The following is a 26985-nucleotide window of genomic DNA, read 5'->3' on the forward strand; positions in this document are numbered from 1 at the left end:
CATTACTAAAGTTAAGTCTGCTCCGATCCGCTAGCTAATTCGACGGAGGTTTGAAGTGCATTACTGGCTGGCACTTGGCAACTGTCTGCCACTCCAGTAGCCGTCGGAGGTTTGTTCCATCGCAGACGACGTGGCGGGCACGACTTTAGTTACCCCCCGGCGGCCCACTCTAATTTCCTTTTCTGGTAGGAGTAGTACACCAATCGCAAAACAAACCGGTTCAAGTTCAACGGCACGTACGTGGTCGACAAGTCAGCCTTGACATCGCGTGCGGGTCAAATTGACAGCGAGCCCAAAACTGCCGGCGGTTTGGGATAGATTGTGCTCTCTGCTCTGCTCTGGAAGCCGCGCAGCCGCTCCAAATCTTTATCTTTATCTATTTCTAAATAAAGCAAGGATTGTCAATAAAAATCCTAATCGGAATCTTTGTTGAGTTGAGGATTTAAGACCATTTAGAATTAGCATTTGATGAGTAAAATGAAAAAATTTAAAATCCTTAATCAACACATACTATACTAATTAATATATTTATATGATTTTCAACAGCAACGCACTTGCATATTAGCTAGTTAGGAGTAATTATTACTCCACGCACTAGTGGTAGTACTCATATTCAACAGAAGCCGGCGGCGGCACTAACTACTCCCAGCAAACTTGCTAGTGGTGAGGGTTCAACCGCAAGGCATTATGCAGCGATGACGTCATTGCGTACATTCCCATCAGATATTCAGATCATAGTACTAGTAGTAGTGATTGGTTTGCTTGTGCGCCATGGGCAGGCAAATTAGATGCTAAGCGGCATGCCCTCCAAAAAATGAGGGGAACTCAGATAAACACGCTAAGTAGTATAGTAATTAATTAATTACCGGACCAGTTGCATCTGATCTCTATCGAGCCCGTACGTGGACCAAGACAACGGAGGCACTAGACGCCTCTGTCCACGTCTCGAGAATTGACGACACGGTTAAGGTAATGCTTGCACAAGCATGGATGCCCTCGACAAGACGACAAGTCGACATATATGGTCAAAGAGTAAGAAGATCTAGTAGTAGTCTTCCGCTGCTCGGGGCCCACACATAGTTACTAGTTACACGGTTAGTTGCTTACCTCCGTCCAGATCGTGAAGGTGTTTTGACGTGGCACACGGAAATACCTCGATCGTAGCCTCGTAGGTAGCCTCTCCCAAGATATTATTGCTCCCGTCTACTACGCCGTAGCTTCTTTGGGAAGTTCATTGCTTACAGTTTGCATCCAGGCAGGAGGTAGCCAGCTTTATCCACGGGCGTGCTCCGGCTCCTCCAAAAACGGCTCCAACTCTGGCTCCTCTGGTTGAGCGGCTTCTCTAGTGGAGTTGGAGCCGTTTTGGAAAATATTTGGCAAAACGGCTTCTCTAGTTTGTTTAAAATACATAGGAAAGATGAAATGTCCATAACGCCCTTGCTTTTCCATTTTCTTTTTTTCTTTTTTTCATTTCTTTTATTTTTCGTTCTCTCTTTCTCTTTCCTCCTCATCTCCTTTCTCCCGTCGCTCATTCCTCCTCCTCCCCAATCCCCAGCGCCGTCGGCCACCTCGCCCCCATCCTCCCCGCGGGCCGCAGTCGCCGGCAGGCCACCTCCTCCCTACGTCCCCTACCGGTCGCCGGCCAGCCATCTCTGCCGTGGTCGGCCGCCTCAGCCTCCTCCCTGCGGCTGCCCGCGGCCGCCGCCGGCCATCTGCTCCCCAGCGCCGCCGGCCTCCTCCGCTCCTTACGACTGCAGCGGCGGCCCGCATCTCCTTCGCCCTGCAGCGGCGGCCTGCACCTGCTCCTCCCGGCGGCGGCGGCAGCCCGCGCCTGCTCCTTCCGGAGGCGGCCGGCGCTGCTCCTCCCGGCGGTGACGGCAGCCCGCGCCTGCTCCTCCCGGCTGGGCCGCGCCCCTGCGGCAGCCATCGGCCGCGCGGCCGCGCGCCCCCGCGCCTAGGGGCAGAGGTGGGAAGAGCGAGGAGGAGCCGCGCGGAGCCACGTTCCCGTGGCTTCGCCTCCCAAGTGAAAGCCGTTTTCGGCTTCACGTGCTGCTTCACGGACGGAGCCGGCGCGCGCCCACCTGTTTGGCAGGGCTCCGGCCGGAGCCGCTCGTGGAGCCCTGCCAAACAGGGCCTTCAGGCGTGTTTGGCAGGGCTCCGACTCCTCCAAAAATGGCTCCAGCTCTGGCTCCTTTGGTGGAGCGGCTTCTCTGGTGGAGTTGGAGCCGTTTTGGAAAACATTTGGCAAAACGGCTTCTCTAGTTTGTTTAAAATACATAGGCAAGATGAAATGTCCATAACGCCCTTGCTTTTCCATTTTCTTTTTTCCATTTCTTTTATTTTTCTTTCTCTCTTTCTCTTTCCTCCTCATCTCCTTTCTCCCGTTGCTCGTTCCACTTCCTCCCCAATCCCGCTCGTTCCTCCTCCTCCCCAATCCCCAGCGCCGTCGGCCACCTCTCCCCCATCCTCCCCGCGGGCCACGGTCGCCGGCCGGCCGCCTCTTCCCTACGTCCCCTACCGGCCGCCGGCCAGCCATCTCCGCCGTGGTCGGCCACCTCAGCCTCCTCCCTGTGGCTGCCCGCGGCCGCCGCCGGCCATCTGCTCCCCAGCTCCGCCGGCCTCCTCCGCTCCTCACGACTGCAGCGGTGGCCCGCATCTCCTTCGCCCTGCTTCACGGACGGAGCCGACGCGCGCCCACCTGTTTGGCAGGACTCCGGCCGGAGCCGCTCGTGGAGGCCTGCCAAACAGGGCCTCAATCAACTACTGTGTGTGTACGCGATTGTGAGGTGCGAACAGCATCGCCTGCTATACGTTACCGACGACACGATCCTGACAGTTGCCGACGACAGCTTGTGCCTGCTACGTTACCGATCAACAACCACTGCCGCGCCAGCGTGAAATGAACCAAAACAGGAGACGCGTTGTTGCTATAAAAAAAATTGCGTGTATCTATTCTTGCATATATACATATACCAAGAACTGCTGAAGATCAATAGATCATCTTCTACTGTTTTCCCCCTTACCGGAAGGAGACATATGATTGTAGCCTGGAAGCTAACTGAAATAGCCTGTGTAGCAACCGCATTTCGCTGTCACGCGTCTTTTGCTTCCCTCCGACGGCAAGCGCGTCGCAGAAGGGACGGCGGCCGGCCGGCCATCCACCACTAGCTGGCTGGAGATTTTGGACCGGCCGCGGACACCTGAGAGCATACGCACAGTGATGTCGGTGCCTACGTGCCCCCCATGACAGAGGACTGTTTGGTTTACACCAGTAGCATGAGTAGCACAAATTTTGACTAAGAATTAGAGGTACTAAATAAATGCAGTTAGCAAAACTAACTCCATAATTCATGCGCTACTTCGCGAGACGAATTTAATGAGACCTTTTGACCGCACGATTAGAGGTTGATTACTGTAGCATCACTGTAGCCAATCATCGAATAATTACCGTCATTAGATTTGTCGCGAAAAGTTATACCCATCCGTAAAAATTTTTTGCAAATAAACTTCGTTTAGTGCTTCATGCAGACAAGATTCCTTTTTGTGCTACTGTGTCATCCAAACGGGGCATCAGCCCGGCCGACAAGTGCTACTGCTCGTCCACTCACACGTGCAACCCTTTCAGCTCGATTTGGTAAGGTGACTGTTCCTTGGTCTACTAGTCTAAACACCTCCATCTTGGAAGGTGACTATTCCTCTGTTCTTACTACCAACGCCAATGCACATCCGCGTGAGATAGGAATTTGCTACGCAATCGCATGGATCATACGACGCAAGTATTGGTCGACTACACCAGTCTGCATACATCAACATGGGAGAGCGACATAGTAGATATCTAATGCATTCATAAATATTGACCACTTTTCTCGGATTCATTTTCCGTGTCTCAAAAGGTGGAAATAGAGCAGCAGATTATATGAAGCTACATGGTGGGAATGCCACTCATCTAAATATCATGCCAATTAAGCTACTCGTTGGTACAATGATGCAGTTCAGATCTGATCTTGGCTAAGTACACGGGCAAACTGATTTCATTGCAGCGCGAGGCCACGGCACAAAATCTGGGGCAACTCAAATGCGGCGAATAGGACAGAACGCTCCACAGTCATGTTATAGCTCCAAAACTTGTGATTTGAGGTCGATTCCGTTGAATATAAATGTTCCCCGCAGGGGCACAAACTGCTTGGTCACCAACTGGAAGATGAAACAAGAACAATAATCAGTGATAATACCTTCACTTTCCAAATACATGTCAAGTGTGTATCATCCTATAAATTCAAGATGACTTTTTACCACTTTTTCCAACTTTTGTGTTAAGATCCTAGAACAGTATCTACTTTGGATGAGAGGGAATGGTGTGTATAAAGGGTCACAACAATGTAAGATCATGGGTATATCCTTAATAATTTCAGCCAAGCACATAACAGACCTTTATTACTTCTTGGGAAGCAACGCCACCAATAAAAGCAGCCACTGTATGAATCTCTGCGCCCCCAAACCGGCACATCTCAGTTATCAGATCTTCAGATAAGGATGCTCCGCTCAAGCCCATCTCACTTAGCACTGAAGCGGCAACAGTCTTCAGCCTAGGGATATCCTCATCAATTTCACTATTGAATCCAGTGTATAATCAGTATTATAAAAAACAGAATCATTTCTCTACAGGTGACATAATAATGTTCACCAATAGCAAATGAACATTTTTTTTCTCAAGTACCTGTCGAAAATTCCAGGCAATCTATTATAGTTGGCAGACAATCGATCCACGGCGCGTAGTAGAATGTAGAAGTTCATTGCATAACTGCAGTAACACATTTGACTGCCATTAGAGAGGATAGTTCACTGAAAAAAAATGAAACTTAAACCACAGGGTAGCTATTTAAACAGAAAATAGTTCATAAACAATATTCAAAACCAACATTTCTGAGATGATGAAATATTACTTCCAAGTGAAAATTCTCTGCTTTTGGATGTCCACAATCATATTCATGATAGCATCTGCATGCACTGTGTTTTTGCATAGTTCCAAGAAATATTCTCATTTATCTTCGAAGCAATGATAATGTATTCTAGAATTGGCAAGTCTTACTGTCTTAAGGTGGCACATTAAAGAAATAAAAACGCTGCAATATCCTAGAATTCCCTAGTCAGTGGCACATTAGACCAGAAAGTGCATGCCATGCTAGCTTAAAAACATTGCAGAAATGTAGTGGTATTTAACATCAAATATGGAACATGTACAGCACTTTCTTTACAAAGCAAAGGCATGAACCAGAACATTCAGTGCAATGGATGCTGACCTGTAATCTTCATCGGTGAAATACCTTTGAACCTCAGAGACATTGGGAGAGCTAAACTCCTCCTCGATGCTACGATATCTACAAACCTAGACATTCGAAATAGATGAAAAACCCAGATTAAAATGATATTCGTTAGTACCTATTCACATTATTGATTGTTTACATCTTATAAAACAACATAATGCCCCTGATAGGTGCAACACAGATGGTAAAATGTGTCCCTCAATGAAAAAACCGTGCATCTTTCATTCAACAGTACTACTCACTATTCTATACTTCTGATTTCTGAAAGCAAGCAAGAAGCAATCTGCACAACATATTGATAAAGTCACCTTCTATACAATATATCATTCTGGCATGGATAAATTACAGAGATTACTAAAATGAGTAAGTTTTCACAGTTGAGCGCATCATGCTATAATATGTCAAGTTGCGACTATAAACAGATGCTACAACACACGTTAACTGAAGAAAGCAGCTTACCCTGAGTTTTCTAGCATTTTTACAAAATGTTTTGATATATGCCCTTGAAATAGTATCCGGATGTCTACCAATCCGCTTCAAGATATCCTTTATGCGATGCTCCATGGCACAACAGTCAGCTTCAGCCTTAGCTTGGTAAATCTTTTGTAGGCTTACATAATACCTGTAAGATAACAAAAGAGAAACATTAAGTTATTCACACAGAAAAGAGAATATAGTTGTAGCAGCAGAATCTGAATATGAAGTTGGCAGAAGCTGAATCACAAATGCAGGCACTGACTCCGTAAGTGAAGTCATGTCAGGAATTGTTCCCTCGAGAGGCAGCTCGCCATTGCCCTCATTTGCAACAAATTCCTGTCAATGAAGAGAGAAAGCACTCAATGAAGATGGTTTGGACATGTCCAACGAAGGCCTCCTGAGGCGCCGGTGCGTAATGGGGTTCTTGAGCGGGTCGATAATGTAAAGAGGGGTAGAGGTAGACCTAAACTGACGTGGGATGAGTCGGTTAAGAGAGACCTTAAGGATTGGAATATCTCTAAAGAGATAGCTTTGGATAGGAGCGCTTGGAGACTAGCTATCAATGTGCCTGAACCTTGAACTTATTTCTTTCGGGTTTCATCTCTAGCCTACCCCAACTTGCTTGGGAAAAAAGGCTATGTTGTTGTTGTTGTTGTTGTTGTTGTTGAAGAGAGAAAGCACTCTAAGTTAAGGAAACAAGGGTAAGAAAGATTATTTCATGAGTTTTGTATAACTTAGGTTCATTACGCAAGAGCTTCCACATACGCTTCTATGCTCTAACTGGGACTCAGCTTAGAAGCCTTCAAAGTCTAAAGCTGCCTCACACAGCATTAAGGTTTAAGTTTAAAGCACCTTGGTCAATGCTTATTTTAGTTTTTTAGTGGCCTGAGATTTTGACACAGGTGCAGCTAGGATTAAGTTCACATGTCAACAAACTGAAGCTAGGAGTTACCCAAGCAATCTCATCGTATTTTAAACACCTGAGCTACAATTATGGCCACAAATGTTAGAACAAAGCAAGCTTGGCAGTAGGATATAACAAGGAAAAAAATAGATCTGGTTTTAACAACAGAAAAGGAGGCCATGTCATAGATCGCTAGCAAATGAGACAAGCATCCAGTAAAGAGGCGAGAATTTTTTTAAAAAATTGTGCTAACTTTTATGGAATGTCCTAATATAGTAGTAAAAGAGGTCAACATCCCATACACTATAATCACGACAGATATATACCTTCAAAGCAGCCACCAAAATCCAGAAATCTGACGAAGATGAATTGACTTCTGCGGAGTTATCATCAATTATCTGACGGATCTCATTACCTAACAGAAATCAATGTATCATTACCTAACAGAAACCTGCACATTTGTACTGTTACATGCACCATTTCGTACAAGTATAATGAGTGAACTTGTGCATCAGAATAAGCAATATAAGAACAGAAACAGGTTTCGGACAAGGCTATTTAGATCCAGAGCACGTTTTTGAAAGATATACATTATTATTGTCTAAATAATAGAAATAATCTCTACAGATTTCACATGTTACCGGTAGCCCGTAGCCAACATTTAGTTCATACTGTCTAGAGTGCAAAGATCAGCTTAGAGGGTTGTACAACATCCGAACGATAGCTGAAACCCATCATTACTGCTGATTTTTTGTAGAGGCAGTTTGGATTTAGGGTCATAAGGGTAGAATAGGGATTGGGATATGGTGTACAGAAAATATGGAAGGTTGGAATTAAGAGATTAACACACCCAACCCAATACCAATCCCAGTCCCTATACCTAAATCCTAACAGATACGGAGACACCAAATGATCATTAAACAATTTGATTTGAAAAAGGTGGCCTGTAATTTAGAGTGTCATATGTTTACACTAGAAATGATTGGAATGTTATTGTAAGACAATATACAAGTCTGGATGGATGTAAATACAAAAACTTTTCAGCTGAGTATTTGAAAGACAGGGAGATGGAATAGGTAAATAGTGGAAGCCAAGTGCTAGGGTCAAGAACATTTTCAATACTACTAATTCAGAATTCAGGAGAGAAAAAAGGCATGAAACCACTACTGACCCAAATGCTTAGGATCCAGCATTTGGGTGAAACAACACGGGCAAAGTTTAATCAGCAAATTCAGGTAAATATTCCTTGGTATCATTTAAGTAAGGTCAAAATTGGATCCTGTTAAAACCATGCTGGGATAAGGATTCATAAATCAACTTACTGATTCCTGGAGTAACTGATACTTTATATGAAGACTCCACAGCTTCTTTGTAATTTTCTTCATCTACATTAAGCATATGGGCCCTAATCAGGTCCTGACAAATGAAATAGTTTAGACAGTGTGACGGTCCTAAACAAACTTAATGGTGAACAGTAATGAAAATAATGTACCTTAAACTCCCTTTTCTCTTGCCTAGTTGAAGGTAAATTACCATCATGTGAATCTGCCCATTTTTCTGCAAGCCTCACGAGGATAACAATGTATGGTGTATGCTTGTGCACAACAGGATCTTTATCACTTATGTCAATTGATTTCGCAAACCTGTGTAGTGAACATGGGTAAAATGACAAGTTGACAACTATTTAAAATGAATGTATATATTATTTTACAATTGCTTAAAATGCATGTATATATTCTTACTGCTTGAGTTCAGCCCATGGATTGTGAAGGCGCAAATCATCCAAGAAATGGTCTGGTTTTGATTCTATGACACTATGTTCCTGGCCAACAATAAATAAATAGATTTGTCAGCTTTCCCAAAACACATTCTATTCCTCCCAATATGATTAGTTCATATGAAAGAGGTGGCATAGACAAAATTAAGTGTGATGTACAACTAGCCATACAAGGCCCAGGTTAGCAAGGCCTTGCACACAATTACGCAATTGAATTTATGAGTGTGTGAGTGTGAGTGTATGCCGTGTGTGAGTGTGATGTTATGATAATTAATCATGTGGACATGCTAAAGTTTGGGATGTAAGTATATCATATTACCTTGACGCTGACCCTGACCAGGCCAGTTAGACCATAAGAACGTGCAGCAACCAACACGATATCAGCTTTTCTGCAGATATCATCTAGCTTCAGTAAAGAACTTTCCGGAAGCTGCAACATAGATGAATATGCATCATATTTTCTTAAAAAAGTTTCAAGGGTTTACTGCACGGTGCACACATATCTTGCCAGCAATACTATAAGCTGAAGAGCGAGGAATTCTACTAGCACGGTAGAACCAGTGATGATAAAATCCTAAGGGAATAATGGAACTGTGGTCCTACTAACAGGCCAAAACTATTGTTGAAAGAAACAGCTGTGCGAACTAGAAGATAGTAGTGTAAATATATTCCTTCTGGCCAGTGAGCCCAGTAGTGGGCAGGGAAAGCAACAAAACTTTATTTAGCTTAAACTGGTCAAATAATCAATCATTGAGGAATGAAGAAACCCACTATTTGCTATGTTAAATATCTACATTAACATTCAATCTGCACATATTATTAACAATGGTTTGCAGGTTCGGTCGATTTGAAAGGCCATCACAAATGTAGAACTTTAATAATTTAAAGCCCAAAGAAGTCCTCTTGTTGATCCTCATTTCTCCAACATTTTTTTCAATCTTCGATAGAAAACATATATCTATTCATACACTCAAATGTCTGGCTATATTTGTTAATAACAGCAGAGCAATCGTACTTTTGCAATTCATAGAATGAGGCTGAAGAACACACCTGAGTAGCAATGACAACAGTGAACTGGGAAAAGAATGAAGGATTAGTGTCTATCAAAGTTGCTGGAGTCTCCTCAACAAACTTGGCTTTAACAGCATCATTCAGCTCTTGTAGGAAAGAGCATATGGATTTAGCTCTTGGCTGCCCCAAACATCCTTCATCCACTGCATTCAAATTTAGTATTCAGGAATATGAGTTCCATCAATTTCGAGAGGATGAATCAGGTAGAATCACATAGCACAAAAATTACATAAAAAGTTATTCCCCAGATCAGATGCTTCAACTTTGGAGCCATCAACAACTGTGACACTTCCTATTCCTCCAAGCACGAGATTCTTCAGTGCTTCAGTTCCAGTAGGACCACAATTAAGCAAGCATATGCTAGCCTTCTCTAGTGCCGCTTGCCCTTGATCACCCCATATCCTGTACTCAGAAAATAACATGTAGCTTTCAATATATAGATATGCTATCTGATTGAGTGGGCAAGTAAAATAAGCAGACAAAAGAATATGCAAGTGTACCAAATAAACCCTGGTTCCGCTAGGCGCTAGGCGGATTCTAGGCGGTGACCCGCAGCCTAGAGCCTAGTCGGGATTAATCGAGCCTAGGCGTTTCAAGGCGGCTTGCTAGGCGGTATCATATACGTACATATACATTCTTATATACATCATATATACCTCTAAAAGAAAAAAAACAGAGGACCACTAAGCCTTAGAGTCAAAAAATAAGCCCATCAAAGCAGCCCAACAGCCCACCTCCCACCTTATCTCCTCCCCTATCCTCCTCTCCTTCCCCTTCCCGATGCCCCTGCCTCCTTCCCTTCCCGACGCCGCCGCCCTGCCTCCTCTGCGCCGCTGCTGCCGCCCTGCCTCCTCCTCCGCGCCTGCCCCTGCCTCCTCCTCCTCCTCCGCCGCCGCCCGTACCTCCGCCGGCCCGTCCCCTGCTTCCTCCTCCGCCGGCCCGAGGCTGCTCCTCCCTCACCAGCGACCTCCGCCCGCCTAGGGGTCCGCCTACCCCCATAGGCGAGGCGGGACCCCCTCCGCCCAGCGCGTAAGCGCGACTGGGCGCCGCCTAGCGGAACACGGAAATAAACTATTGGAAACCACGCATAATATGACAAAAAAGGATTTTCTCAATTTAAAAAAAAAACAATGCATGTGCCATCAAATGCTCTTTTCCTATTCTATAAAGAAGAATTATGCAATAGAGAAACAGGGTATCTTTTCGTTGCAACATTGCCAAATAAATGATTACATGTGGTGAGTAATGCTGAATTTTTTGCTGTAAATACGATTTCTTATTCATGCTTTTGATAATATTGCCAGGATGAGATGACACAACCCAAGATCAGTCAAAGAGCCCAAAAAACATCAGCCTAGGCGAAAATCATCTAATAAACAATACTTTTGGTCAGTTTGTCATCTAGACTTGGCGCTTAAAACAACCCTTCCCCAGACCCCGCGCAGTGCGGGAAGCCTATGGCACTGGGTACGCCCTTTTAGTTTGTCATCTAGACTTGGCAGGGAAGCCTGACGAGGGTTTTGCGATTCACATGGACCTAAGTATTTTCTAGACAGGTACAAAACTATAACTTAAGATTACTTTGCAGCTTAGGCAACGGAACCCCAATTAGCCAATTCCACTAAGCCAGATGATCAGCTAAACTTAGCAATCAGAATTGCAACTACCCATTAGAATGTCACACATTACTAAAAAGGTGCACTTACGTAGCACTTAAAAAGCTATGAAATCAGTGGAACTAAGAGGCGCCTAACAATAACTAAATCAGCATCCAACAACTTTCAAGCAACCCCAGCTCCAATGCAAGGTCTGCGCCCCTCGAGTCTAGAAACCAGAGCATCTCCATAACCACGTCAGATTCCACCTACATCAGAGCGCTAGCTAGCCGAATAACAAAAGGAGCCTAAACCCTAGTTGGGACAACACATGTAAACGGCGCCGGAATTGGATCCCAATATTAGAATTCGACCGCTGGAGAGCCCTAACCCTAGAATCGATCGACGCGCGCGATCGGAATCTACTCATCGATCAAGTGGGGAATGGGAGAGCGAACCCAGATGCGCACCGAAGAGTTACCTGAGCTGGCGATCGTACTTGGTCTTGGGCTCGGCGACGACGCCGCCGGCTGCCATGACTGAGGAGCGGAGGCGAGAAGGCTGCGCTCTCTTCTCGCGGTGTGGTCTGGTGTTTTTGTTCGCTTCGACAGTTCGACCCCTCCCTCCACTCCGGCGAGGAATAAAGCGGCGGAGCGGAGGCGGAACAAAGAGATGGCTTTGTTATCGTTGTTGTGGTGTTGTAGAAGCAGGCTTCGAATCCGGCTAGCCCAACAACTTTAACATTCAACCAATCACGGCATTGGGCCAGGATCAAGAAAAAAAAAGAGTGAACATAATGGATGGATTTAGCGGCCCGACACAATGCAATGGAACTATCTAAGCGGCCCATTTTTTTTACTTTTGATGGAACTGGCGCTGGCCCACGTAATCACGAGGGACTCTTTGTTTTACGCCTTGTCTACCGGTTACAAGCGGAAAAAAGGCTGTCTTTTGTCAAAAAAAAAAAGAGTCAAGAACATAGCAATGTGGTGTACGCACACGTCATTAGCAAGGCTGCTTAGTTGTTCATGAATCAGATATTGAACATGCATAATTGATTAATTGTACTAGATACTCATACAACCACCTTTATTAGTGTTGTTCAAAGATTCAGTAGATTTAATGAGCTGTGAAGGTCATCGATGACGTGATGAGATTGATCGTACATACCCACGCTTGTTTGGATCCATCCAACTAAAGTTTAGTCTCCCATTTGAGTCCATTTTTAGTCTCTAGGAGCCAAGCACATGGACTAAAACAGGGACTAGACGCTTTTAGTCCAGTAGTCCTCAAGTGGTAGCTAAAGGGGACTAAAGAGCAACTTTTCCACCTCTTACCCCTCCCCAACCCTTCTAAATAGGGGTTCAACTGCTAATTATATGCATTAAGTAGAGGCAACATGGTCTTTGTACAACTGGTATAATGATCTTTAGTCCCTCTATTCAAACAGTATTAGGGACTAAAGTTGTATTAGTATGGAAACTTTAGTCCAGGGACCATGGACTAAAAGGGCTACGAGCTTGCTGTATTGCACTTGGCTCTCTCTCTTTTTTCAATCTGGAGAAACGGGGTGGTTGCGTATGCCTTGTTGATACTGGTTTCCACTGTTGTTAATAAGATCCGTCCAGAGTCAGATTAAATTGTGCAAATAATTGGGATGGGGGTTTAGCGAGTCAAAGATCAGGAGTTCAGGACATATAATATTTTACCATCTACCTCGACCGACCAATCAGGATGAGACAAGCTAACGCTCTGTTCTTTTAGAAAAATGCTCTGTTCTGCAGTAGTGACAGCACAAACCCAATTATTGTCCAGCAATTATGCAAGGAAATGCAGTGTGATCTAGATAAAGTTAACGGCATTATATTATTGTAGTGTCTTGCAGACAAGGAATGAGACAAAGAGTGAGGATAACTTACTTCAAAAGCTATGTTAGCCGAAATGCAAATCTTACTCAACACTGAAAATCTCTATCAACCCACGCGTGGGTTAAGGAGTCAGCTGAGAGCAGCTCTACGCACTATGGGTAAGAAAGCGAGCTGCATCAGAAAATTTCTTTATCTCTTAATTTAAAATTTCCTTCATCTTACAGTCTAACAATATATGCCCAGTTCTTCATCTCACATGTCAACTCAATCATGTTTGGTATTTAATATCAAGAAGAAGCAGCAAGTCAACTGTTAGCACTGAGTCAAACGTCCCTTTAGAAAGCTGAACAGAAAGTGCCATCTCCTTTTTAAAAAAGAAAAATAGAAATGCCATCTCCAGCACGGATCCTATAAATACTTCAGAAGCCTATCACTGTAGTTTACATCACACATACAAACAGGAGCAACCGAGCGTTTGGTCACGATGAGGAGGCTGGCGTTCGGACAAGAAGAGCCGGCGGAGCTGGGCATCATCAGCGTGGCCGAAGGGGTCATGCTGCTGCTCGCGCGCGGCGGCGGCGGCGGCGAGCCATCGGCCTCGCCGCGCGTGTTCGAGTGCAAGACGTGCAGCCGTCGGTTCCCGTCGTTCCAGGCGCTGGGCGGGCACCGCGCGAGCCACAAGCGCCCGCGGGCGAGCGAGGCCGCGCCGGCGAAGGCCCGCGCGCACGGGTGCGCGGTGTGCGGCGTCGAGTTCCCGCTCGGGCAGGCGCTGGGGGGACACATGAGGCGCCACCGCGCCGTGGCCGAGGAGAGGGAGAGCGCCACCGCCGCCACTTCCCGCGGGCTAGCCGAAGCCGAGACGAAGACCGGCCAAGCGAGAGGCCTGCTGGGCCTGGACTTGGACCTGATCACCTGAACATTGCCCCCTCATGACCGAGCATTCGGGTTTCGTGTTTCTGTCGTTTTTGGCATGGGTTTGTAATTCGGAGTTCTTTGAATTTTAGTACAGATCATACAACATGAACGATTCATGTAAAGACTTGTGGAAAAAGATTGGTTTGTGTACATTATTGTAAGAAAATCATGCAACTATTGTAAAAAAATGGAGCAAAACATATATTTTCACTTTTTCAATATGATTTATGTGGGTTTTAGTGCAACTCCATATCCCTAGGTTAGGCATACCGCTTTGAAGATGCTAACTCTAACCCAGAAAATCCTCGGCTGCAATTTTCCAGGTTCCCACAGGAATTCGGTAAAATTTAACAGGTTTCAGAGGGACCATATCCAGTATTGCAAGTGAAGGTAACCGCTGAACACTGAAAAGGAAAGCACAATTCAATGTTATCTCTCTCGAGCGTAGCCTGCACCAGATCAAACCAAGCCACCTAGTTCTACATGCACTCATCGTTATCAAGACCACAGTTTCCACCAATATAGCAAGTAAATGTTCTGACTTAAACACCCGTTTGTCCAAATCCCAACAATTGCGATGACTTGAGAAACACACAAGGAGAGTTGCTGGCAAAGAATAAAATGATAAAAATTACATGAGCAGTAAACACCAAATCTTGCTGTAACAACTGTTCAGGAGCCGCAGCAAGCTGATTTCTGTGCATCTGATGCATCAGCTTCCCCTTCGGCCTTGATCTTGATAGTTCGATCCTGCAAACAGGAAATAGGGCTAAGATGCTATGCAGAAGAAAGTGAATAGGTCCAATCTATGAAATGGGTTGCACCTCAGGCTTCGAATCAGTCTCTGAGAGTCTTTGTTTGATATCCCTTGCAATAGAAAAGAAAACCTGCTCGACATTCAGGTTTGTCTTTGCACTCTGCGGCAAAAAATAAACAATAAATTATGCATCAGAAATAAATCAAATGTAAGGCACATGTACTTGGAGAAAAGCGACATAAATTATCAGTTAAGCTACAATAAAGGAATGTCATAACAGAAGCTTTGAGTTCCACTAACCGTTTCAAAGAATTTTATCCCATATTCATCAGCAAGAGCTTGCCCCTTAGAAGTGGGAACAGCCTGAAAGAAATAAATTCAAGAGTTATTCAAAAACATAAAGTTTAAGAGATCAAATAAGAGTACAAGCAAGAAAGGACTGCATACCCGTTTGCTTTCATCCATATCAGCTTTATTGCCAACCAGAACTTTGTTCACATTATCCGAGGCATGTTGTTCAATGTTTCTGATCCAATTTCTTATGTCTGCAAGTCAGTAACAGTGATGGTATCAGACTTCGAAGCCAAAAGGACACATCAAAGAGCACTCAAGTACAAGGGTCAGTACTATTAAAAGACGACTCGTCTGTGACGTCATACACAAGTAAAATGCCCATAGCTCCCCTGTAATAGGCTACAAAGAAAAAATTGCAAAATACGATCTTCAGCCATATAATTTTTAGAAATAAACTAGCTTTGCTCAAAGTAAACAAACATACCAGTTGTAATAGTGCGGAAACGTTCTTGGCCTGCAGTATCCCAGATCTGCAACTTAATCCGTTTGCCATCCAACTCGACGGTCCTTATCTTGAAGTCAATACTGTTTTGTGAATCCAGTGAGCACAATTCATAAGTTCACACAAGCTTTAGTAACATGATGATTCATCAACCAGAGGATTTTGTGATTTTACTCTACATACCCAATAGTAGTGATGAAGCTAGTGGTGAAGGAGCCATCTGAAAACCGTAAGAGAAGACAACTTTTTCCAACACCTATATATACACTTTGTAATTAGAAACCTTATACATGTAGCAAGCAACAATCTAAAACAATCTAGCTCTTTTGTTCACAGACATATCAGCAGGAAATTCATAATAACTCTAAAATTGGATACTGAATAAACAGTCAACATGAGATTGGGGCTTCTTTTGGTACATAGAGTGGGACAAATGATATGCAAAGCTATATATAGCTTCATGCCATTGTTCACAAAGGAGCATAGAGCACTCAGCCACTCAGCATAAATACTGGTCAGGCGGTCCGGCCATACATATAAAGCAAACTGCTTAGTTGTTTTAGGTTCCAAAGATGCAGGTAAGAACAAAAAAAATTAAATTTATGACCCTTCTTACATACTTCTGTAAATAGCAGGATATTTTTCTTGCAAGGAGAACAATAACTTGCCCATATATTGGAAATGTAAAATAAGGCACAACAAAACAGACACTTCGATTATCTTATATGTATTCAGTTTGCAACTTGAGGTATTGCCAAGTTCGTGTCTAGGTAACTGTTTTGTGACTGAGGGCATGTTTGGATGGGCTAAAGTTGAGTGGTGAACTTTAGCATCTATGAGCACTTATATTCTTGCTAAAGTTTTAGAGTCTTGGCTAAAGTTTAGCCCACCCCATTAGCACTCCTATTTGGATGAGCTAGTGCTAAACTTTAGCACTTTTAGATATTAGCACTTGGATCCAAACACCGCCCGAGACTATGCATTTGTAGTCCAACAATTCCATAACCTCAAGCAGAGCCCTCAATCATGGATTGCTGTTTTTTTTTTCAATGTTCTACGTTTGGTGTGGCTATTAAATTGTCAGTTTGACATGGAAGCAAAGGGCAATGTTAACTACCAAGCCATTTGGGCTAATCCTGGCCACTGGACAGAACAAGCAGAGAAAGTCAGAAAGATGCTAAGAGTCATACTGTGTGTGCACATGCTACTAATTGTGTAATTGTTGAGAATAAAATAGAATTATAGCCTTGCTAGTGCTTGTGGAATCAACACCCCGAAACGCTGAGAGCTTGTTCCTAAAATATAAATGAAGCGATCAATCTAATTCCACCCACAATGCAAACAGGGGCACAGTGACTCGAACAATACGAACGTCACACAAGTAACACCTCCGAGTGCTGATCAGTGGTTAACTTCATTGGCCCATTCACATTTTGCGCAACCATCTGCAGCAGAGGCTGATCTGGGTACCAGATCCCAATCGAAACACCGAATCACACGGAACAAAAAACACGATCCTGAAGCAACCAGATCTAGCGCAGATCGAGGGACGACAGAAAGGAAGGGGGGCGAGAGGTTCGGCGAGCTAACCGCTGTCTCCGATGAGAAGCAGCTTGATGAGGTAGTCGTAGTCGGCTCGAGCCCTCGCCGGCGGCGCTGCCATCGCGCTCTACCTCCCAGCACCTAGCATCACGCAACCAGATCAGATCGGGAACGCAAACAAACCAACAACCGAATCGAGCAGGAAGGGCGGAATGGCGAGACGAACCGAGCGAGGTGGCGTCCGCGCTTGGGCACGCGATCTATAGGCGTGGCGTCGGCTCACGAGAAGCGGAGGCGGTGGAGCGGGGAGGCCGAGGCGTCGCGGTGACGGAGAAGGGGAGCACCAGGTTGCCTGGCGGTCCCGGCTCGATCGGAGGAGGAAGGGGACGCACGCCTTCGCGTGGGGTGGTAGAATTGGTCCGCCTGTGGACTTTTTTGCGGGCGTATTGTTGGTCGTGTTCCGGTCCACTGCGGCCCAGTTACTTGACAGGTGCAATGGGCCGTTTATTAATTTGAGTTGGGCTCATTCATAGCCATAGGAAATTAAGCCCACGCACCGGTTCTTTTTATTTTTTTTAAGGAACTCATCCCTTGCTGAGTCATTTGTTGCGGGACCATCCCTGCCGAACTGTTGTACTTGTAGAACTACATGGATGCTTGTTTAAAGAACTGAAGGATATATGCTATGAAATCCACTGAAATTATGATGTAGTTTAAGTAGTTTTGCTAATGAATGCGCGACATGCCTCTATTCTTTTATGGCATTTTCTATGAGCTGCACAGTGAACAAGCCGAGTAATTAGGTTTCAACTTAGCTAAAGCAAATTGGCTTCATGCATTGCGGCAAGTACGTTAACGGTGCTAGTCGCTTAATTAAAAAAACAAACGCCCTTGAATTATCGGGTAACGTCCACGGAATCCAAGTAGATCCAAACTTTTTTCGGTGACCACCTTGTAGATATATTGCACATACAAATTCGGACGGTCAACGAAGTCCACTGGTTCCGGGCAAAATCCGTTCGAACTTGAAACTCGCCGCGCGCGAGTAGTTGCGAAGTCACAATCACCCTCCATATTTAGCCCACCTGCTTATACTTATAGCTAATAGACCCCACTTATTACGCAATCACTGTCCTCGTCCACTAAACTAGTTAGTTGAGAGTAAAGATATGTCATGATCTCCCGAGGATGCAAAGAAATTTCTCGCGCTCTGCGGGCATGATGATTTCGAATTCGTGATTTGAAAATCGGATGACGTGCGGTATATACCAACCCGCTCCCTGTGCAGGCCACCAACGATCCAGTCTCGTATCGTATCGTATGTTCATACGTGCTGGCAATTTCATAGTTTTTTTTTGTTGCGAATAGACAATCCCTGTGGCTGTGTCGTACAAAAAAAAAGTTGAGTAGCATTAGAGCTGTGAGCATGGAAGAGGATTTGGTTGGAATCCATGGGCCCTGTATAATTGCACGGGCCAACCACGAAACCGAGGAAGTCCAGTCATACTGACAGCACTGTATCAAGTCCACTATAATTAGTACCCTGATCAAACCAAAACCAGGGCAGTCCCACAGGGCAGTTTGATTATCGAAGGACTGAAGGAGGCTCGCTCAACAGGGCAGCGGCAGGGCGGTTGCGCACTAATCAGCCGAGTGCCCACCCACCAGCAACCGGGCGCTGCCGCCTTGCCGGCCAGCGAATCATTCCCTCGCCATCACCGGCCACACAAATCCGTCGACCGTAACCACGCGGGATAACAGTCACACCAGCAGGCGGCAGCGCCAGTAACCTCTCCCCGGCCGCTAGAATCATGGCGCCGGAGGAGAAGATCCCATCCGATCAGCTCGACCCAATCATCAATTATTTACACGCGGGAATTACATCACGGCGTCCACCGCGCGGTGGTATTACGGGAATCAGCCGGCGAGGTCTGGAGGACGACGGGTGGAGTGGAGACGGGAACGGGTTCCTACTTCCCATTTCCAACCGCCTTCCACGACGGACCCGCACGGTTTTCTTATTCGCATGCTGCTTTCACTCTAGCAAGCCCCGGGCCCATCCAGCATTTTTTTGGTCCGATTTGATTGATTACCCCCCACGTTTGCAAATCGCACACGCTCGCTCTGATCCAGTGATCCGTGCCCGGCATCACGAGCTCAATCGGAAAACGCCACGTCATCGCAGGGGGAGTCATTAAGCCAGCGCGTGACCACGGCGGGTACCGGTCCACAGAGCACCGCCGGGTCGGCTGTTCAGGCCAGCGGCGCCAGCCAGACCATCCCACTGCTGCGAAACAGCCAAGACGACTAGACGAGACAGTCTCCGGAACAAGCAAGACAAAAATTTCCGATCACTCTTTCAAAAGGAAAAAAAATTCCGATCACTGCCGCCAAGGCGCGGGAGGGGCAGAAGATTCCAAGAAGGCAAGGGAACGGGAGCGCCCAAGCGCAAAGGCTCCACGCGGGACGGGGGGCGAGTCCACTAGGCAGGCACCTACCTGAAATGGCGGGGGCGGGGGCGCCGCCACCGAACGCGCCCCGCCGGACTTGCCCCTTGCCCTCCCCGCGTGGCCCGCCCGCTCGAGGAGGCGCGACGCTCCCCGGGAATCCAGCCCTTCCCTTCCCTCCCCTATCTCCTCGCGGCGGGCGCCTCAAATAGGCGTCGCGTCCCCCCGCGCGCTAGATCAAGGGGGGGCTTGTGTCGTCGGGTTGACTCGGGTGATGGCTGCCGGGGCGTGGATGGGCGGGCCGAGCGACGCGGGCGGCCGGCGGAGGTGGGCGCGGCGGTCGTGCCGGACTGGAGCGGGAGCCGGGGTCGTCAGGCGGACGGTCGCGGCGCCGGCGGCCGGGGCGAGCACGGCGCTGCCGCGGGTGGCGGAAGGTAAGAGAGCCTGCTGCTCCCGATATGAATCTTTGCGGCGTTTTGGCTTGTTTCTGCAATTGCTTTCGAACGGTTGGGGGTCGCATGTGATCGTCGTTTCTTGTTGATTTCGCATGCTAGGTAGTGCTTGGTGGCTGAAGGTAAGAGCGCCTGCTGCTCCCGATATGAATCTTTGCGGCGTTTTGGCTTGTTTCTGCAATTGCTTTCGAACGGTTGGGGGTCGCATGTGATCGTCGTTTCTTGTTGATTTCGCATGCTAGGTAGTGCTTGCTTTCCTTGCTTCCTCCGCCGTTGTCCTCCTTCCACCGTGTCCTAAGCGCGGAAGCGAGGAGGTTGCCTAATTTGCTTGCACCGTTGGGTTACTTGCTTCTGCGTTGCTCCGACCAAACAAAAATTGGGTGAACATCATGCTAAAAGTCGTCCAACGGAACATCTTACCATATATTTTCCATTTTCCCGAAACTTCTGTCCTTGCCTGGGGAGCACAAATAGAGCATAGCATAAACTCACAGGGAAAAAAATCAAACAGCACAATTTGACCGGAAATTTTGGTCGTGCCATGTGATTCATCTATTTCTTAGGGGGCGTTTAGTTCCCAAAAACAAAAAATTTTGGGTGTCACATCAGTGTTTGACTAGATGTTGGGAGGGTTTTTCGAACACTAATTAAAAAACTAATTTCAGAACTCACTTGGAAACCGCAAGACGAATCTTTTGAGGTCTTTGACCGCATCATTAGCACATGCGGGTTACTGTAGCACTTATGGCTAATCATGCTCTAATTAGCCTCAAAAGATTCGTCTCGTCGTGTACATCCAAATTGTGTAATTAGTTTTGTTATTTAATTACATTTAGTGCTTCATATATGTGTTCAAATGGGAGGTGAAAATTTTTGGGTGAAAATTTTTGGGAACTAAACGGGCTCTTAGTTCTTTCCTTTAGGGACAACGAACTGCAACACTTTATTCTTGTCAGGGCTTATTATTTAAATCAACGTGGCCTGTCACGTAACATGTTACCCTGTTCTGCTCCAGCACCAGCCAACAGTGTTTTCCTCTCACACCACTCCAGCAGCAACCACCAGCCAGCAGTGTTTTTCTCTCACACCACTCCAGCAGCAGCCTCCAGCACCAGCACAGCGAACAGGGCCATGTAGGAGTAATTTTAAGGTTAAAGTCTGACTGATTTAGAGTTGACCCGTTCATGTTCTCCTTCTGACTTTGCTCAGGGTTTGCTCATGTGGACAAGCAACGGCGTGTTCATGGTGTACAAGCAGATTTCAGATATAGCAGTGGATTCACAGATCATGTAAGCTGTTCGAATGCTCACTACCATTTTATCAGCAATTAACTTGGACCACCGTGCTCACAAGATTGTGTTGATTCAGCTTTCTTCCGACATTGGGGAATTCAAGCACAAGAGCTCCTATGGAGGTTCTACAAGATGTCTTCCGTCAGAGATAAATGTTACAGAAACAAGCCACGTGCAACCTTTGGTGATGGCAGAATTGGATGGTTTTGATGCTGCAGGTGCAGTTCCTGTTGATTCGCAGAAGACTTCTATTCCATGTCAAAGAGAGGGTAAAACATCTAGCAATATGCCCATACGGCATAAATATTGCCTCAACAATCCCACCAGCAGTTTGAAGAATCCTCCAACTGTAAAGAGTTGCAGTGATATGAGTGATTTCAGTTATCAACTGGTCAGAAGTGCTGAAAGGTCAGCTTCTACTAAGATGGGTTTAACCAGAGCAAACAGTTCCCTTTCTGAGAAAATGTCATTGCTACGTCAACCACGGTATGGTGGTAATCATCAGAACCAAAAACATATCAGTGCTTTGAATCGAAGACACAAAGTTGTGAATTCCAGAGGGACAAACGACCTGCTTAATACAGAGAAGTTCCATGACCAGCCTGATTCATCATTGGGAAAACATTCACAGGTTTTGTTAAATAATGCATTAGTTCGAGAAAAGCAACTGTGCTGTTCAGATCTACTCAATCAAAAAGCAACTGAAGAATTATGGAGCCCTGCATACAGTGAATCTGAGAAGATAGTATGCTTTTCCTCGGGTGACAGCATTGACGATTTGCAGGTATCATCTTCAAGTGACACTAGTGATAGCTCCAACTTATCATCTCTTGGTGTTGTAGCTAATGACCAATGGAAGATGACCTTCAAAAAGGTATATACTGAGATCTAGCATTACTGATTTACTCGTGATATGCAGTTTCGATGCTTCTATGGTTTCTTGAGTTTGAAGAATAAGAAGCACTAACAATATTTTTATTTTCGTGGTTTCTTTTCTTTTTTTTTCAACGAAAAAAAGTTGAGTCTAACTAACCACATTTAATTATCATTATTAATGTACTAAAATACAAAAGATTGACGTGTATCCTTAAGTCTTGCTTTCCCTCAGCATGATAGGAAGGTTGATCTCATGCTATCCTTCATTCCTTTGACAGGTATACTGCCCTCATGCTGCACGCCTAGACTCTACATCTGTCATCTACCGCAAAGAAATAGGTCAGGCTAGCCCAATATCTGTTCTTGAACCTCCATCTGAAGATTGCTCTGATTCTGAAAACATCAGGCGAGAGCCTGCAGATCTCTATGGTTAGTGCTTATGCCTTCATACGTTTTATGTGGCTGCTATAGCTTTATTATATTTCTATCTTGTGTTAATTATTGTTAATTTTCTGGTCTATTCATTTAGATCTCCAACTGAGACTTGAACTTGGCACATTTGCACCATCAGAGACTGCTGCAGAGGCGAGTAGCATTGGCAGAACTAGTGACTATTTATCCTCTGAAGTGGAGTCGAGCAAGGACATTCCCGTGCAGCTGGTTGAAGATATTCTTGAAGATTTTGAAGATGAAGAGGAAAGGGATTTTTCTTACTTGCTCGATATACTGATTGCTTCTGGCATTCATGGAACTGCGGAGGATCAACTTTATAAGGTGTGTCAGTCACTCGACTGCCCTGCTGGCTATGATGTGTTTGAGAAGCTGGAAAACAAGTACACTAAAGTTGTTAAATGGTCAAGATCAGAGAGGAGGCTTTTATTCGATATGGTCAACACAGTATTGTCACAAATGCTAGCGCCATGCTTGAACATGCAACCTTGGGTGAATACTGCAAGGAACTTGGCTCCACTATGGGGTTCAGAGGGTCTATTGGAAAAAGTCTTGCAGGTCTTAGCTCAGAGACAGGAAGAACTTGCACCAAGTGAGACAAAGCCCGAGAAGAAAGGATTTGATCAGAAGTGGCTAGATTTAGCAGATTGCATCGACAGGGCTGGAAGGGATATTGAGAAAATGATAAAGGATGATCTTTTGGACGAGCTGGTTCTTGAGCTACTTTCCAGTTAGGTTTCCACAGCCATAGTAGGCTTACACACTGTTGCAGTACAGGTCCGTTGTTTCTTCGAGTTAGTTTTTGTAGTCAGTTGCAATTGTTTTTTTTTGAGGGGTCAGTTGCAATTGTTTTTGGTCCTTACGATCAATGTTCTTTGCTAAAGCAGTGTGTCGGTGTCCCGACCCGGGGGCCTGGATCCCAACTAGTAAATGCTGCGTGTTTCCTCGTCTCAGATGATGGTGCAAGAGGCAATCACAATAACGCACAGTTTATTCTGGTTCCGGCCGTGGGGCCGTACGTCCAGCAGAGGGGGTGTGCGAGGGCACTGTATTATCTTGCACCCGGGGTGCTTGCAGTAGGGGATACAAGCGGGGCGAGAGTGGGAGGAAAGCTCCAAGTCTCTGCTAGAAGTGGAGTTAGTTGAGATGAGTACTCAATCGTGCTGAAAGTTCTGAAAGGGGAAGTTCAGGGAGCCTGCTTCCACCCTTTGATTGGAGAGATCCGTCCCCCCCCCCTTACAAAAGGAAGCCCATCCTCTCCTTTTATAGTTGTAAGGAGAGGCGGTGTACATGAGTGTAGGGCGCGGAAGTCGTCGTTCTCCCTTGAATCGCGGGGTACAGTGGTCGAACACTGTAGAAAGTGTACTGTGGGAAGGCGGCGCGTGTCGCTGTCGTCCTGGATTTTCGTCCTTGGTCCCGTGGAGATGGCGGCGGCCGTCCTGCAGTGTACCAGTGGTAGTAATGGCGTGGGACGGTCCCGGACCCCCTGGCCGGAGTGCGGGTGTGCACATTAGAAGGTCCGGGAGCGCGTAGAAGTCCCGGGCCCCACGAGGGGGAGGTCCGGGGTCGCGCCCGTGCGTGCTGAGTGCCCCTCTTGGCAGGACACGTGACATCGTCGGACCCCTTCCCCAGCGGGAGATGGGTCCGGCGATGGATGTCGGCAGAATAGTAACGGGGGCGGCGCCAACTTGCCTCGTGCCGCATTGAATGCCCACAGTACTGCTACAGCGACTGGGGTGGCAGAGCGGTGACCGGGGTCGGTGGACGGGACGCCGGTCACATCCACTGCGGGAGTGGCAGTCTGACGCCGCCTACCCTTTGAGCCGTGGTGGAGTGGCTGACTTTTAATGCCTTCGTACGGCGGTCGGTTGGGCGGCGGGGCCATTTGTCTCTTGTGCCGAGAGATGGCCTCGAGCGAGGCGGAGATTGGCCACCCGCTCGAGGGCAGGTCCGCTGTCCTCGAGCGAGGCGGAGATTGGCCACCCGCTCGAGGGCAGGTCCGCTGTCCTCGAGCGAGGCGGAGATTGGCCACTCGCTCGAGGGCAGGTCCGCTGCCCTCGAGCGAGGAGGAAATGCGATTGCGCGGTCGAGGGTCCCGAGGGGAGCCCTCGAGCGAGGCGGAGATGAGTGACCCGCCTGAGGGTAGATCCGCTACCCTCGAGCGGGGCGGAGTTTGTTTAGTGGGCCTGAGAGGGGCCCTCGAGCGAGGCGGAGATTGGCCACCTGCCCGAGGGGGATGTGGCTGGGCCACATGCTGGACTTCTTTGAGTCCTTTCCTTTTCTCTGAGGGAGAAATAGGCCGTGGGTCTTCGTGGGCCCAGTTGCCTTAACATATGTTTGTGTTTTTGAAAGTGGTTTTAGTACCTCAATTAGGGTGTCCCTAATTGTGGCACCCGACACAGTGGTTGACAGGGTTTTTGGTCTAGTCGCCGTGCTTCTAGAGAGGTATTAGAATCTTGTCAATTGTATTGGATTAGGTGATGTCCGTAGTCATATTCTTTTCTTCCTCGAAAAAGTACATGTCGAAGCGGAATCTGTAAGGATGGGAGTCTTTTCTGTCGAATTTTGTCAGCTGTGAGAGTTTTAAGTCTGTTGATGAGGGTAAATTGTAGTCCCCAGACATTTGTATTGTTCTTGAAAGGAAGAATAAGCGCCGTGTTCTTTTGTTCAGTTTGGGTTGTGCACTGCATCTGATCATTGCAGCCAACAAACATGACATCTCAACAGCAAGAGGAATCGTATCTCATCGTGCCACCATTCTGGAATTTGGAAAGTAACACTGAATGAAAATGTGGAGAAGAGTTGGCAGAAATTTCTGTGCTATAATCAGAGTACCTTAAAACCTCTGATAAGTTCCACACAGCGAAAATTTCTTCTGCAATTAAGTTCATACTTCAGTGGTGTGCTATACTCTTCTCCTCCCCATCTGCAGACACGATGCGATGCGAGTACCACCCACCGACTCCCGTTGAATTGAATGGTAGCTTCATCTCGCCGCAACAATGGATATCGATGCGCCACGTTATGCCAATCGCGCCAACAACCACTATCGATGCCCTCGGGAGCACCACTTCATTACAAAGTTGCCACGATGATGTCATCCTAGGGATTATGACCTCGGCCTGCAGCCTGCAGGGCATGGCTGTGAGAACCGCCTAATTTAATACTATTTTAAACGAATTGCCGGTCATTATCATTTAGATGAGAGTTAACGCATGCTTGCCGGAGAGCGTGCCATGTGTTATCCCACATCTAGAGATACAAATAACCGACACGTCATTCATCCAAAATAATATCAAATCCGGTAGTCCCGGTATGTGCTCTAGCATACACCCAGAATTAGTATATATACATACCGTTTACAATCGAATACATCATCAAAAAACCACAAAGAGCAATTTTACATTACCAGATTTCGAAACTTAATATTACAAATTCGATATAGGAGGGTTCAACTAACTTCCAATACAAGCCTTGAGCTCACGGAGGCCATATTATACGGAAACTTAAAGATTATTATATTTACATGCTCTCACGGAGTCCGATTACAATAACAACATACTTATGATGACGGTGTCTTGCTCAAGGACACCCTCCCAGCCTCAACGACCTACTCCTTCCCCGTACATGGATCGGCGGGGTAGAAGTGGCCGAACACTACTTCCGGTTCACCTGCAACTAGGGTTAGAAGCACCCTGAGTACAAAGATACTCGCAAGACTTACGCGATTAAATAAGCAAGGATCATGCAAAGGCTCAAGTAAAAACTTCAACATTAAGTAATTATTGCATAAACATGAGCTCCCTAGACTAACACCAAGCAAAGTTAATTAAGGTTGCCCGAACCCCCATTAAATTTTAGTGGAACATACTAAGAATAACAGAGTTCTTCCTAAGATACTAAAATCCAATCCCACATGTCCGCACTTCTAAGAGGAGTTCATGGGATAAAGAGCGTGCTCAAAACCGAGAGCGCGGCGATTCGAATTGATTATAACCTTACAAGGGTGTACTACTTTACCCACACGACGCAAGGACCATGCGACTCACCCAACCCGCTAAAGTTGGATAAGAGGGTATTCGCGTCAACCTTTCCCAACAAGGCTCATCCGTTGAGGGTACGCCCAGCTTGCGCGTGAAGACTTAGTTCCACCAGGGACATCTCTAACCTTTCCTACACATAGTTCCACCCGGGGACATCCTAAGCCTCCCTACATAGCCCTTGGCCACGTATCTGGAACCGGGCCCCAATGATCAAGTCAAAGAAGGTAATTGGCTCATCCGTACCATTATATTGGATATGTGGTAGCACGGAAAGGTGCTCAAAACCGACGTCATCCACTCGGTCCTTAATCGATCCAAGTAGACTATGCCCATCTCGATACTATCAACCCAACATTACCTCAACGAACCAGTGCAAACAAGGATTATCAGTAAGTGTGA

The 26985-nt window shown here is 46.3% G+C and overlaps 4 protein-coding genes across 6 annotated transcripts; 2 read left to right on the forward strand and 2 right to left on the reverse strand.

The window, feature by feature from the left end:
* Nucleotides 1–3825: 3825 nt before the first annotated feature.
* Nucleotides 3826–11841, reverse strand: LOC120690740 (NEDD8-activating enzyme E1 regulatory subunit AXR1-like). Of its 2 annotated transcripts, none has more exons than XM_039973528.1 (14): nt 11630–11841; nt 9783–9955; nt 9533–9696; nt 8802–8912; nt 8448–8527; nt 8198–8348; nt 8028–8121; nt 7032–7120; nt 6064–6137; nt 5784–5946; nt 5301–5386; nt 4718–4801; nt 4430–4586; nt 3826–4194 (listed from the first exon to the last, which is right to left on the reverse strand). In XM_039973528.1, the coding sequence occupies exons 1-14, from the start codon at nt 11683–11685 to the stop codon at nt 4111–4113; spliced, it is 1566 nt and encodes a 521-aa protein (XP_039829462.1). In that variant the 5' UTR covers nt 11686–11841; the 3' UTR covers nt 3826–4110. The 2 variants fall into 2 exon arrangements, with proteins under 2 accessions (XP_039829462.1, XP_039829461.1); XM_039973527.1 differs by having other exon boundaries at nt 4430–4610.
* Nucleotides 11842–13484: 1643 nt separating this feature from the next.
* On the forward strand, nt 13485–14246 carry LOC120691660 (zinc finger protein ZAT8-like). The gene has a single exon (XM_039974800.1). The coding sequence runs from the start codon at nt 13501–13503 to the stop codon at nt 13930–13932; it is 432 nt and encodes a 143-aa protein (XP_039830734.1). The 5' UTR covers nt 13485–13500; the 3' UTR covers nt 13933–14246.
* A 90-nt stretch (nt 14247–14336) lies between these two features.
* On the reverse strand, nt 14337–17439 carry LOC120691659 (ras-related protein RABE1c-like). Its single transcript, XM_039974798.1, has 9 exons — nt 17253–17439; nt 17075–17167; nt 15668–15740; nt 15467–15567; nt 15316–15381; nt 15136–15233; nt 14989–15051; nt 14756–14848; nt 14337–14681 (listed from the first exon to the last, which is right to left on the reverse strand). The coding sequence occupies exons 2-9, from the start codon at nt 17145–17147 to the stop codon at nt 14604–14606; spliced, it is 645 nt and encodes a 214-aa protein (XP_039830732.1). The 5' UTR covers nt 17148–17167; nt 17253–17439; the 3' UTR covers nt 14337–14603.
* A 1974-nt stretch (nt 17440–19413) lies between these two features.
* LOC120690746 lies at nt 19414–25213 on the forward strand. Of its 2 annotated transcripts, XR_005681918.1 has the most exons (6): nt 19414–19907; nt 21135–21214; nt 21294–22091; nt 22372–22522; nt 22623–23427; nt 24943–25213. XR_005681918.1 is itself a non-coding variant. In XM_039973538.1 (5 exons), the coding sequence occupies exons 1-5, from the start codon at nt 19748–19750 to the stop codon at nt 23276–23278; spliced, it is 1845 nt and encodes a 614-aa protein (XP_039829472.1). In that variant the 5' UTR covers nt 19414–19747; the 3' UTR covers nt 23279–23469. The 2 variants fall into 2 exon arrangements, 1 of the variants encoding a protein (XP_039829472.1); XM_039973538.1 differs by lacking the exon at nt 24943–25213 and having other exon boundaries at nt 22623–23469.
* Nucleotides 25214–26985: the final 1772 nt, after the last annotated feature.

The sequence above is a fragment of the Panicum virgatum genome, chromosome 9N (assembly GCF_016808335.1).
Source record: "Panicum virgatum strain AP13 chromosome 9N, P.virgatum_v5, whole genome shotgun sequence".
NCBI lineage: Eukaryota > Viridiplantae > Streptophyta > Magnoliopsida > Poales > Poaceae > Panicum > Panicum virgatum.